Source organism: Suricata suricatta, chromosome 2 (assembly GCF_006229205.1).
Source record: "Suricata suricatta isolate VVHF042 chromosome 2, meerkat_22Aug2017_6uvM2_HiC, whole genome shotgun sequence".
In the NCBI taxonomy this organism is placed as follows: domain Eukaryota; kingdom Metazoa; phylum Chordata; class Mammalia; order Carnivora; family Herpestidae; genus Suricata; species Suricata suricatta.
Genome location: NC_043701.1, coordinates 18,429,299 through 18,443,397, shown reverse-complemented (window position 1 = coordinate 18,443,397; position 14,099 = coordinate 18,429,299). Strand labels below are relative to the sequence as shown.

The window sequence follows — 14,099 nt, the reverse complement described above, 5'->3', positions numbered from 1 at the left end:
TATTTATGTTTGGATGGAGATGAGTACAAAACAGAAAAGCGAAGGTCAATGAAAGGACAAGGCTTATGAGGACGAGGCTGGTTATCATTCTAGATAAAGTGGGCAGAGAAAACCCCACTTATTGATAAGCTGACAGCGGAGCAAAAATTGGACTGAATTTCTTTTAATCCTCTATTTTCCTCCAACCTTCTGTCCCTCTAATCCTATCGGATGCTCTTTTCTGATTTTCTTTTAGTTGGCTTAGGGTATAAAGCAATACAGAACTGTGAAGTACAACAGAGACACGGATTGTCATAACCTCCTTGCCTGATAACTGGTACTTTTTTTTTTTAACAGGAAGTAAGAAAATTCTTTGGTTCCATGCCCTTCCCCTTCCCCCACAGGCACACACACCATTTTTACCAGTGCTGTTCTGAGGTGTCTCTCACCTATGGACTCTAGAAGGTTAGAATTTCTTCCAGATATATTCTCTTGGGCTTTTCCACCATGAGCCTCATTTCATTAATTTTCTGCCCATAATTTCTGAATTCTCGGGAGTCCTTTACATCATTTCTCTTTCCTTGTTGCTGTTCATGGCCCTTCCCCATTTAGGAACATTTGCCCTTCGTGGGTTCTGTGTATGCACTTGCACATTAATTAAGGTATTAAGTGAGATCAGTTATAAACCAGTATCCTTAGCATTCACTAGATGCTTTCTCTCTGAATCTGTTGATTTGCCTTGATCGTTACCCTTTGTTTGTTTTCAGCCTGTGTCCCATCAGGGGCAGTCATTCAAAATAAATTCATTTTGCTAGCTTATATTTTTTTAGAGGCACTGTATAAAATGGTTCACTGACATCCAAATATATATGAGCCACAGTGGTCTTTTCATCCACCAAATTCACATCGCTACCCAAAGCTATTCATCAAGTTTGTCAGAGTATTTGGGTCTTTAATTAAACCCTACTGGATGTTGTACATATTTCCATTAGCTCTTTCTGATTTCGTCTATTATTTTTCTAATTGACATCAGTTCTGAGTCACATGGTCTCGAATCTCAGGTGGCCCATTTTGTAGCTTTGGTTTATTTAGGTTTTCTCATTTCTGTAAATAACCGGAGGGTTTAGTAAATACGCCCTGGAGTATTTGCCATTGGGACCTGCTGATTTGCATATGCTCATGCTTTTCAAATAATCTGCTGATTTTTTTTTGTTCCTCTGCCAAATCCATTTTTCTTTCTGGCCCTGTAGTCCTAAAAGATATGGGGTTTTGTTTTTTATTTTTTGTTTTGTTTTTTGTTTTGTTTGTTTGTTTGTTTGTTTGTTTTTTGTCTCAACAAAGTAGAGAAATCCCCTATAACAGTATCAAGACTAGGGTCCCTAACTAAGACTAAAAAATCATGAGCCGGGGTCTGAGTAACTCAGATAACTGATGGCTGAAAATAGCAGTCCTTGTATCTAAGCCCTGGGTGGTGACAATGGCTTGCAGTGAACTATCCATTCAGCCTCACCCAGGCCTTGTGTAAACACACTCGTGAGGTAGCTGGCTAGGAGCAGAGTCTATGGCTAAATAGAACTGACACCTTCCAGAATGAATCCATTCCCTTGGCGTCGTTGGGTAATACTCTAGTGGCAAGTTCTTCCATCGAGGTCTTGTAGTCCAAGCCTATCCCCCCTGACCTTTCTCCCCAGACACCTCCTGGTATAGAAGGATCTACATATTATAGATGCTGAAACCCAACACCCGTTACCCCTTCTCCATCCCATCACTAACTGGGAGTCGCGCGGCTTCCATACCTTGTCTAGAACCCCCCAATTCTTTCCGCTCCCACGTTCCAAGAGAGAGGAGCAAAATGGGCAGGCTAGCGGGCAAGTCCAGATTTATTTTACTTTAAAATATTTACCTAGGGACACCTGGGTGGCATAGTCGTTTAAGCATCCACCTCTCGATTTGGGCTCAGGTCATGATCTCACAGTTCATGGGTTCGAGTCCCAGGTCAGGCTTTGTGCTGACAGTGCAGAGTCTCCCTCTCGCTCAGTCCTTCCACCACCACCCCCCCCCACACACACACACACTCTAAATAAATAAACAAACCTTTAACAAATACAACAAAATATTTACCTAGTGTCTTAGGTAGTATTGATCTGGATCAGATTGTATTTTTTTAATTATTTTTTTAATGTTTATTTATTTTTGAGAGAGAGAGAGCATGAGCAGGGGAGGGGCAGAGAGAGGGAGAGACACAGAATCCAAAGCAGGCTCCAGGCTCTGAGCTGTCAGCACAGAGCCCAACATGGGGCTCGAACTTGTAAAGATCATGACCTCAGCTGAAGTAAGATGCTTAACTGACTGAGCTACCCAGGTGCCCCTGGATTGTATTTTTTTTTTTAATTGTAATGTTTATCTTATTTTTGACAGAGAAAGAGAGAGAGAGCAAAGGAGGTGGAGAGAGAGAGAGGGAGACACAGAATCTGAAGCAGGCTCCAGGCTCTAAGCTGTCAGCACAGAGCCTGATGTGGGGCTCGAACTCAAGGACTGTGAGATCATGACCTGACCAAAGTTGGACACTTAACCAACTGAGTCACCCAGGCGCCCTGGATTGTAGTTTTGAAAGTGCAGATAAAAGAAACTTCTCGAATCCAAGGACTATAAATTAGGCACAGTAAGAGATTAACCACAGTAACTAATAATAAACAGAACAATTCTAACAGTGCACTGTAATAAAAGTTATGTGACTGTGGCCACAGTGTATCTTGTACTGTAACTCGTTCTTCTTGGGATGATGGGAGATGATGAAATGCCTATGTGATGACATGAAGTGCGGTGAATGACAGAGGCGTTGTGACCTAGCGTTAGGCTGCTGTTGATGCCACATCAGGAGGAGAGTCATCTGCTTCCGGACTGTGGTTGACCTCGGATACCTGCAACCACAGAAAGCGAAACCGGAACCAGATACCTTAGGGGGCGGGACTGTATTAACTTTTAAGGTGTTAAGAGCACTTCCTAAGTATTCGTGATAATAATGCTAGATTTTCCTTTGAAGACATCCTTTGCCTTATTTATTGAAAAGTTGATACTTGCTTAAAACAGAAGAATCCAGAGGGCCTCCGAATTATTTTTATTCTGCATATGCCAGCAGCTGTTTCCCAGATTGCTGATCTGGGAAGTATAAATAATATACAGTATAAGGGCCGTGTGCTAATTGGTAAACAGTACGTAGCTTTGAGGCCACCAAAGCACAGAATGCTATCTTCTTTTATCAACCTCTGATACTCGATAAATTACTTTTTCAAATTGAAAAAACTCTCTAAAGTGATATTCAGCACAGCATAACTCTCCTTAACCTGGATTCACCTTTTGATAATCAAAAGAGCGTTTACAGAAGCAAGAGACAAACACAATTATGAAAGTAAAATGAAGGACCTAAATAAAAAAATCACAGAACAAGAGGGTAATTCTATTCACTCTTTCATATTTCATTATTTGATAACATCAGAAGATGAATCCATCAGAATTGCTTTGGCAAGTGCAAACAGAAATGTGCCTGATCAATATTTATTAAAACCTTCAAAATGGGAGAAGGAGTTGAGCAGACTTCTTAATGGACTGAATAATTATTCATACAAATGAGGTTTGACCGAAGGCAGTGCCAGACCAAAGAGACACAGTTTTAATTGTACCGAATTTAAAATGCTGATCTTCCTCCAGCCCTGCTGTAGAAAACTTAATTTAAAAAATTATCTGATGGAGCAGAGAGTGACATATGAATCCTTAAGTTGTAGAGGAGGAAATTTCAGCCAGAGATATTATAAATTCAGAAGGTGTTCAAGGTGGGGAGCAAAATTTCTAGCTGAGGGAACAAGAAGGAATTCGCTTGCCATCGCAGCGGCTCTAACTGAGCTCCAGAGTCATCGTCTCAAAAGTGATGGATCTCAGAGGAATTCCTTTGTTTTGAATGGTTGTATTTTCTGGAGCGAAATAAAGCACAGCTCCTGCGGCCGCTATCAAGAATATCAGGATATGTTCCTGAAAAGAAGGAACACAACCAACTTTGGCTTTTAACGTCTCCTCCGGAGAGACACCCACCCAGTGCTACTAATGCCTGGTGGTTATCAGAATCAGGCCAGTAGGTAACTGCCGTTTACACGTAGTGCTGTTGATGAAGGCAATGATGTGTGTGCCACTTTATATGAAGAAACTGTACATAGATGACCGATCAACGAAGCCGGTGCAAGCCTTCACTGCCTCCTGAATGATTTTCTACTGCCACCAACTGAGGGGATTTCTACACTGTCTTTTCTAAAGACCATACTTCTCCTGGGATGCCCTGATCAGAACAAAACCCTGCACACAATCCGTTGTAAGGAATGTTTAAAAAAAAAACAAAAAAAACCTATCCCTATAGAACCTAAATCTAATTCTGTCACTAACTCCAAAAATTATTTACTCTACCTGAGTTTTCTCATTCCTGAGATGGAAGTTACTTCGCCTATTTCAAATTAGAATTTTCAATCATGTCTGTAATAAACTCTAAGCTCCTTTGAAGGGGAAGACAAATGAGAGCAATTATATTATATTTTTGAATAAACTAATTTATTCTTCTGACACACAGGATTACCATCCATTTTCTTACTGGTCTGGAAAGTACACATCGGAGCTAAGTTTATGCTCGCTCAGAATGTTTCCAGATCAGTCACTATTGCATCTAGCCTACTGCAGCTCAGGGAAAATCAGCATCTGCTAATTCTGATGGAAGCCCATGATTTAAAGGACCAAGCAGAGGATGCTGTCAAGGTTTTAAAATCCAAAACTTCTTAAATAACATCTGCTCTAACCTCTTTGTTTTTCATATGGGAAGCAGAGGTCCAGAGTCAATAGCATACCCCCAGGTCACACAGCTAGTTAGAGGGGAATAAAAGACTGACCCAGAATCTGAGCTTACTTGATCTTTTGAGTATTTACTTCTCTAAGTCTTTCTGCTGTAGCTACCTCTTAATTATTTATGGGATGATTATCCAGTTTATGGATTATTCAGTTCCTTTTTTTTTTCTTTTCCCATTTCCCTGCTTATTACCATGTATGCTATTGAGTGAACAGAAAAAACAGGAGTTGAATGTTTTACCCAACAATTTAGTGACCCATATACTACTGGGTTTTTTTTTTTATAATTAAAGTTCTCGGGACACCTGGGTGGCTCAGTTGGTTGAGCGGCCGACTTCGGCTCAGGTCATGATCTCACAGTTCATGGGTTTGGGCCCCGCATCGGGCTCTGTGCTGACAACTCAGAACCTGGAGCCTGCTTCTGATTCTATGTCTCCCTCTCTCTGACCTTCCCACACTCTGTGTGTCTCTCTCTCAAAAATAAATAAGCCTTAAAAGAAAATTTAAAGTTCTCAAAATGCTGCATCTATTGGCTGTAAAGAATTGGGGAAGGCTACTGTCGATACTAAGTTCTAGTCACGTAAAATTTTCCTCCTTCAAACCTTATATTTAAAAGTCAGCTTCAGGAGCGCCCAGGTGGCTCAGTTGGTTAAGTGGCCAACTTTAGCTCAGGTCATGATCTCCTGGTTGGTGGGTTTGAGCCCCACGTTGGGTTCTGTGCTGACGGCTCAGAGCCTGGAGCCTAATTCTGTGTCTCCCTCTCTCTCTGCCCCTCCCCCACTCATACTCTTTGTCTCTCTGTCTCAAAAATAAACTATAAAAAAATTTTTAAATAAATAAATAAAAGATTCAGAGCCTAATTCTCTTGTTGACATCAACACTATCATTACGTCCATAAGGACCAGAGGAGAAAGTCTTCACAATGAAATTACTTAATTATCCCTCCTCCTCCAGGAGGTAATAAGTCAGAAGGGCAGATAACTTTTGGGAAAAAAGGTCACCTTGTCCATTTCCTGTTTGGAGGGGCAAAAAGTGAGAAATAGAGGTGACAAAGTGAAAAAGACAAAACTCAATTCTGTAACTCCTAAATACTGACCTGACAACATGATTTTATTATTTGTTTTAGAGCTCTGAATTCCAGATCAAATTCACTGTTCAAATATATCTACAGGGGTGACTGGGTGGCTCAGTCAGTTAAGTATCCAACTCTTGATAATTGGCTCAGGTCATGATCTCGCGAAGCAAGAGATCGAGCCCCTCCCCCAGCACCACGCTGACAGCACGAGCCTGCTTGGGATTCTCTCTTCTCTCTATGCCCCTCCCCCACTCATGCTGTCTTTCTCTCTCTCTCTCTCAAAACAAATCAACTTAAAAATATATATATATAACTACAAAGTTTGTAAATGAATTTTGAATTGCTTCAGTACTGATTTGTTCCATTACAATGGAAGGCAGAAGAGTTGAGTTAGTATATAAATTTTATTTAGTTCACATAACTTAGATCATGACTAAAATCCGCTATTCATGTATTCTTTGCAGTTAGCACTTTTGCTTTTTACAGTTTACAATATTGTCGTACTCTGGTGACATTGCAGTGGGTACAGAGTTCAAAGTCCTTGACTTTGAGGCCGTAGACAAATCAGTCCTACTCAGTATGGCTCAGTGTGCCCATCTGTGCGATGTGAATGATGCAGTACCTCTGCCAGGGGGCGAACATTCCAGTGCACCTAAAAGCTAGACATTATGTTAATATTACCTCAATCGGGACAGGTTCTAACACCCGCCATGAGACATAGCTGTGTATCCAAGACGAATACGGTTCCATGAGCCCCACCCCGTAAAGGGAGGCAGACGGCAGCGCTCTCCCTGGGAACTATGGCAGCCCCAATCAGCACCTTCCTTCCACCCCGCGCCACTCCCCCCCAGGCTTTGTGGGCCACCTGTGGCTGCGAGAATGACAGTTGCTGTGTGGGAATGACTGGTTTTACTGGGGCTTTTTTCTTTTCCTCAGTTTACATAGAAGAGAGCCGAGACCGGTTGCAAGAGCTTTCAGAGAGGCGGTGATGACTTCTACGATGAGTGTGGCAAAGGGGGAGGTGGGGACTCCCAGGGTTGAGAGACTAGAGCTCCTTGCTTCTTGTTTGTAGAAAGTTCTGAAGAGCTTTTTCTTTTTTTAATTTTTTTAATGATTATTTATTTTTGACAGAGGGAGAGAATGGGAGAGGGGCAGAGAGCAAGGGAGACCCAGAATCTAAGCTGTCAGCACAGAGCCTGACATGGGGCTCAAACCCATGAACCGTGAGATGATGACCTGAGCCGAGGTCGGAACTTACCCAAATGAGCCACCCAGGTGCCCCCTGAAGAGCTCTTAAATAAGAAAACCAATTCATACTCAAAATATACAAAGATATCATTACAGTTTCCTTTTATATATGTTCAGACCTATGTGCATTAAAACCAATAAGTAATAAGTAGGTGAAAAATGGTTTTGCTTCATGACTATTGAAAGAATATGAGAAAGTAGGTGCTGCCATGTGTCATTGATAGGAAGCTAACTGATGCGACTTCTTTAGAAAGCGATTTGGCAGCGTTGCCAAAGTTCGGAACAGTATACTTACCTTTGATTAAATCTGCTTTGGAAATCCATCCTTAGGAAATAAAGTTTTGTTTTTTTTCCTTTTTTTGTTTTGTTTTGTTTTTTTTAACGTTTATTCATTTTTGAGACACAGAGACAGCACAGCACAAGCAGGGGTGGGGCCAGAGAAAAATCCAAAGCAGGTTCCAGGCTCTGAGCTGTCAGCACAAAGCCCAACGCGAGGCTTGAACCCACAATCCCTGAGATCCTGACCTAGCCAAAGTTGGACACTTAACCGACTGAGCTACCCAGATGCCCTAGGGAAAAAAGTTTTTAAAATTAGAAACAAAGAGGGCACCTGGGTGGCTCAGTCAGTTGAACATCCAATTTCAGCTCAGGTCATGATCTCACAGTTCATGAGTTGGAGCCCCACGTCAGGCTCTGTGCTGACAGCTCAGAGCTTGGAGCCCACCTCAGATTCTGGGTCTCCCTCTCTCTCTGCCCCTCCCCTGCTTATGCTCACTCTCTCTCAAAAATAAACATTAAAAAAATTTTTTTTATTTAAAACAAAGTGACCAATAGTCTGCCAACCCAAATATTTCAACTGTAATAGAGAAATTGGTAGAGCAGTACTTACATATGGAAAACAAAAATGTGAAGAAAATGTGAAAATGTGGTATGTCTTTATAATAGAATTACAGAAGTCCTTTTTTAGCCACTTAATCTTTGTGTTTAGTCTATATAGTCTATAAGACATGTATTTTAATTTCCCAATCAGAGAAAGATAAAATAAACTTCATTTTAAAACTTAAAGAAGATCTGCCCAACTTACCAACATGCCCTTCATAGCCTTACCTGTATAAATATTTGTCCACAGAATCAGTGGGGAGAAAGGGTTACAGTTCAATACCATTAACATAACATGAGAAGAAAAAAAACACAAGCACAGCCCATTGAAAAAGGAAACATGAGGAAGATATGAGAAAATAATCTGCCTGCACCAGAACAAAGTATGAATGTTGTCGGATTCTGGACTGGGTCCAGGAGACCAGCCTACGCGACATCACCCCACCACTTTCCCATCACTCCACCTGCCTCCCTCTCCACTCAGGCCACTTTGGCAAATGCTGCCCAAAGGTACACAGCAAAGAGAGGGAGAAACCAACCACGGGAGGAAACCGCCTCCTTACAGAATGTTCCATCCATCACGGTGACATGTAACTCTAGTTTCCAGAACAGGATATTTGGGCCACATCTAACATTTGGCCCCCGAATGTTATGGGCTATGAAGAGACTTGCCATATAAGTCATGAGCCAGAAAATCAAATGTGTGTTCACTGATGCCACCCTGGTGGCTAAGCACACATCTAATATAAATGTGATGTCCCGGAGGCCATGGTCACTATTGTAACTCTTGATGATAAAGATCAAGCTTTCATTTTCCCGGGACCTCAGAAAGTGCTGGTGAATTATTTATCCCAGTTGGGTTTCATGATTTCATTTCAGCGTGTCGGTGTTTATCATGGAAGCCGATTCTAATTGTAAAATTTGGGGCATTTTCCTATTTTCTCCTCGGGGCACGTCATAGCGCCCTTTCTCTACCTCCAATTACAACAGCTGCTGTGCTGATTTAGTGTAGCCTTTGCTTCTGGATGCTGTTCTGCAAGAGGAATGAATTTCATTCCATCTTTAAATATTTATGTTGCTTTCTGATCTAATATATCATCGTGGTTATGGGTAATTTTTTCCCCTAACTACAGAAAAAAACACCATCAGTTACCTGTCGATTCTATTTAATAACCCAGCTTTGAAGTTCTGGGGTCCTGTTCATCTGGGGCTCTTGAGGACTCTTTTAAAAGTCTCTGAGTCCACCTCAGAACGTCATTCTGGGATTTATAAAGGTCTTCATTGCACAGAGGGTGTTGAAACATTACGGACTTAAGTGGCACACCATTTTATCACTTATCACACTTAACGATCCAGGACTAGAAATCCAGGCATCTTTGTTTGGTTGTTTCTCCCAGCAGGGAACAGTGGTCTCTGCAGAAAACCAGCCAGTTTCCCTGGAAACAATTCATCAGATTTTTCAAAAGAAATCCAATTTCATCTGGTTAGATGGGCCTAATGTGACTTCTTAAGATCAACGATGAAAATATCAACATCATGATACAGAGAAACCCAGTGCCTTTGGTTTAATCTCAGTGAAAAGCATCACCATCCCTAATGTTTTCAGGTCCTTGGCTCAAGGAGAGGGGAGGGAATGGATTGTAACTATGCGCACATCAGAGAGACTTGGCTCAGAGTCCTGACTGGTTCAGAACCTTTGGGAATCACAAGCACTGTGGTGGGTCCTGAAGATTCTGCACTTTTTATAAGCTCCCAAGCACATTCCAGTTGGAGAACCACCAGATAAGAACTGCCACCACCAAGTCTCTTCTAGCTTTGAAACTATCATGAGCTCCAAATGCTCTCTCATTCCACTTGGTAAGTCTAGATTCAAGCATGGATTCTCCTTGAGTAAGTTTTAAATTGTGTTCTCAGGTCGTTCCCTAAATGGACAGCTCTCTCCCTCACCTCTGCATCTAAGGGAACCTGAATTAGGTGATACAGAGCTTCATTTGTCACAAGAGGGGCTGGTGTCAGGGAAGAAGCCGTGGTGTGCCAAGGGACGTGGGGAGCCATAGGAAAAGTATGATGCGTCTTCCTACAGCTTCAAGTTTTTCTTAAAAATAGTGTTTTTAAGTTACAACAGATGTGTTGTGGAGTAGGGGTGGTTCACACGGGTTTTATGCCAAACACAAAACTCCTAAAACGTTCCTGACTGTATCTCAGGTTGGGCTCCCGGAAGTCTGCAGGTTAGAGTTAATTTGTCTCTCCTATTAGAAGCACCTCTGTCTACATTCAAGGTTATCTTTGACGAGTGGTTTCCAAATATGTGGTTCCAGGAGGTTAAAGTGAACAATCATTTACAGAACATTAGCCCCAAGAGGACCCTCTACAAAAAGATGTTGAACCATTTGCTGCCTGGAATCACTCATAAACCTGCTAATATAAGATGAGCACTTAGCATTCCTGCCACTATTTAGGAAATATTCACAAAAGGGTTTTCTTTTTTTATTATTTAATTAGGAAAGGAGGGTTAGCAGAGCAGAAAAGGGGGCTAGCCACGTGAAAGGACACCCTTACTGACCACATTCCATTGTAGTAAAAATGTATAAAATATTCTTGAAATTATGAGCTCCTAGAATGTATTCCTCACTATAAGGGTGGCTTGCTTCTCTCAGAGGATGTTCTTTTTATGAAGATGTGCTTGGCGAACAAGAAACAGATGCAAGGCTCAAATCCGACGATCGACAGATCTGTAAGATCCCTCCATCTCTGGAATTGCCTTGCGTCTTCTCCCTTGCTCTGCCCCTCCATTGAGGCAACCCTGCCTTGCCTGTCGCAAAGAAGGAAGTAAACTGTGCTTGGGAATGCTCCTCTGTCCTTTGCCTAACCAGCTGTGGTAGCATTGCCGGGTGCAGAGCCTGCGCTCAGCTTTACCTCCGGGTACTTGGTAGCAGCTGTGCAAGGCCACGCCTCCGTGTAGGCTGGGTGAGGAAGGATGGGGGCATAATGTTGGTGTTATGAAGGGCAAATGGCTGCCTTCCCCTTTCCTGACTCCCACCTCCCCCATCCTGTCTCCGCATTACTGGAGAGTCACTGTGATGCATGTTTCTCTAACAAGCACTGCTCTTCTCTCCTCCACCCAGGCCAGTGGCCTTGCAGCCACATGGATCTCAAGTCCCCAGCTTTCTGCTAGAATTATAGCCGACCCCCTCCCAGACCATTCTGTGTACTGCTGTCACATTTATCTTCCAGAAGCGTAACTCGGATGGTACTTCTCCTCCCAACGGAGCCTTGAGAGCTGAGGGAGGGAGGTCCTTTATTGACCTAAGTCTAAGGTTCTTTATTAACTTAACTAGCCCGATCATCAGACAGTCCGCCTTGTAGGTTCAACTGCCTTTTCCCAAAACTCACTTTTTTAGTGGCCATTCCCAGGCTAACCAGAATCCTCTTTCCAGGAGGAGTCTTTGCTTCTGCTCTTCTCTTTTCCCTTAATCTAGAATCTCCTTCCTGGATGCTCTGGTTGACAATATTCTACCCCATGCAAAGTCTGCCTTGATCCTTCCCCTTCCCCTCAGCATGGTGGGATTTCTCCTTCCTCCACTATAAATTCATAACGTTAATCTTTCCCTCATGTCAATTGGAACATTGTTCTTGTCTTTTTCTGTGAACAAGGAGCACTGGACTGAGAGTCAGAAACAGGTGCCTATCCTGCCACAGCCCCCCACTTCTCTGTGACATTAGACACGTCCTGTAACTTTGCCATGTTTCGGTTTCCTTTTTGGAATAAAGGGAGTAACAGCCCCCTAGGTGGAGTGAAGAATAAATGACACAGTACGTGGAGATTCACTTTGCCAACAGAAACGCAGTCCTTATCTCTCTACTTCCTGTTATCTTTCCAGCTCATCTCTGAGCTGTTGGAGGAAAGAGGCCACGTCTTGCTCATCATTACATCCTTCCGTTACTGTCGTGACTTTATTAACACATTATTATTATTTCTAATAATAATAGCTAATATTTATGGAGCATGGATGTTTGTTCAGCACCATTCCAAGTCAAGTGCTTTATATGATGAATTATTTCTTCCAATAATTCTAAAAGGTATCATCCGACTCTGTGGAGGAGAGAAGCATACATTGTACAGAACCTCCAGTGAGTAAGTGAATGGATGAGGGACTGAATGAGACAAAAATGGTTTTTGCAATGCCTGCCAGACGATTACTTCTCTTCCTCTTGGTTCCACCCCTACTTCTTTTTCTTTGGATCTTCCTAGGTAAATGTAACATTAGGCGAAATCTCGAGTGAACTGAGACCCTGAAAGATGTGAGGTCTCCCCAAGTCTTCATTTGGACATAGTCTCGTGAAGAAAGCTCCAGTAAGGTCCAAGAGGACAGAGAACCTGTTTGTCTTGTTCCCCATTATATTCACAGGGCATGGAACAACAATGTCTAGTGATCAGCAAATATTTATTGAATAAGTAATTTACAAGCAGCATATTCATTACCACTAAGACCACATAAATGGTTGACAGTGGAGATGGTGAGCAGTGTTCCATCTTGTTTTCTCAGGCAGTATTACGAGATGTTGTACAACACAGCCGATGAGCTCCTGAACCTGGTGGTGGACCAGGGCGTGAAGTACACGGAGCTGGAGTACATCCATGCCCTGACCTTGCTGCACCGCAGTCAGACTGGGGTAGGAGACCAGACCACCCAGAACATGAGGCTGCAGCGGCTCAAGGAGATCATTTGCGAGCAGGCTGCCATCAAGCAAGCCACCAAGGATAAGAAAATAACAACGGTTTAATTGGGTGCACTCCTGGGGGAGGGGTGGAGGCGGGGGTGGGGAGGGGTGGTCATTTTTGTTTACTCAGTCATCCTTGCTTCTTTATGTAGATTTTTATTCTTCTGACCTTGTCGGTTTACAATTCAGCAGAATAAGTGTATGTGCATTGCTTTCTGTCTCTCTTGCCAGTGGTTTCTTGAAGCTTGCTGTAGTTTCAACCACTTGTTCTAACCAAAACGAGACCTTTTCAGGGCCGGGGGAGAAGTCCTTTCCTCCCAGTCCCTTAGACGGCTCTCTGTGTACCAGCTGTATACAGGTCCTAGTCAGTGCATTGCCTTTTCAGTTTTATTTCTGCTATATCAAAACCAAGAGCCATCAAATTAATGACAAAACTGGAAGGTTGAAAAGCGATCCAACCCTCTTCTTGATTTTTTTCCCCTCTACCTTCCAAGAGAAGATAATGGGTAGAGAACTTTTATTCTCAGTTAAATATTGTTTGGATGTGAGTGATTCTTAGATGCTTTACTTGCTCTCAGTATGAGCCCCTAGGTCTTTCTCATGGTAGAAAGGAGCCCTGGTCCACTCAGCTGAGTGCATGGAAGATGAGGCAGCATGAGATTTGTCCTCTGTGCACCCACAGCTGAGTCCATTTCTAAAGTGCTCCCGGGGTGTATGGGCGCTCACCGCTCCTGGCACACTGGACTTCACCGCCACCCTCACATCTCCAAGCACTCCTGATACCCATGGTTGACATGTCACAAGAGAAAGCAATGCACTAGCCAACCGGGACACACCTCGGAAGCACGCGGAGAGGAGAGTACGAAGGACTTTGACCATACACAGTCATGCTCACATTGTGATGGTCCAGAATTGTACACCTGTTTGTACAGCTTTGGTCTTGGTGGGAAAAGCAGAAGATTAAAGAATGTTTTGAGAAGCTGAAATGTTGTGTGTTGTCTTCCTTGTATTCTTTCTTCAGCAAACATTCCCTCAGGGCCTAATATGTGCCAGATGCTACTAGGCAGACCACCAGATACTAGACAATGAGGGAGGACACCTTGTTGTCTACCTTTAACAGGCACTGGACTCCAACCAAGACCCAAATGGGGTATACACTCAGAGCTGAGTTGGAAGTCAGGGCTGACGGTGGGAATTCAGCAGGCAGCCAGAAGATGGTCTTCTGGATGGTTCTAGAAGGAATACTGTAAATCTGTGTGCTTCAGAGTCCTGGTCAGAAAGTAGGTGAACCCATGAAGGAGACAACCAAGGAAAA

General features: G+C 42.9%; 1 protein-coding gene across 1 annotated transcript in view; it reads left to right on the top strand.

Annotated features, from left to right (window-relative positions):
• Positions 1–13,770, top strand: part of EXOC4 (exocyst complex component 4) — a 734,942-nt gene extending 721,172 nt beyond the window's left edge. The window contains exon 18 of the mRNA XM_029923156.1: positions 12,610–13,770. Within this exon, the coding sequence (XP_029779016.1) occupies positions 12,610–12,847 (238 nt within the window). The 3' untranslated portion in view covers positions 12,848–13,770. The remainder of the gene's footprint in view (positions 1–12,609) is intronic.
• Positions 13,771–14,099: the final 329 nt, after the last annotated feature.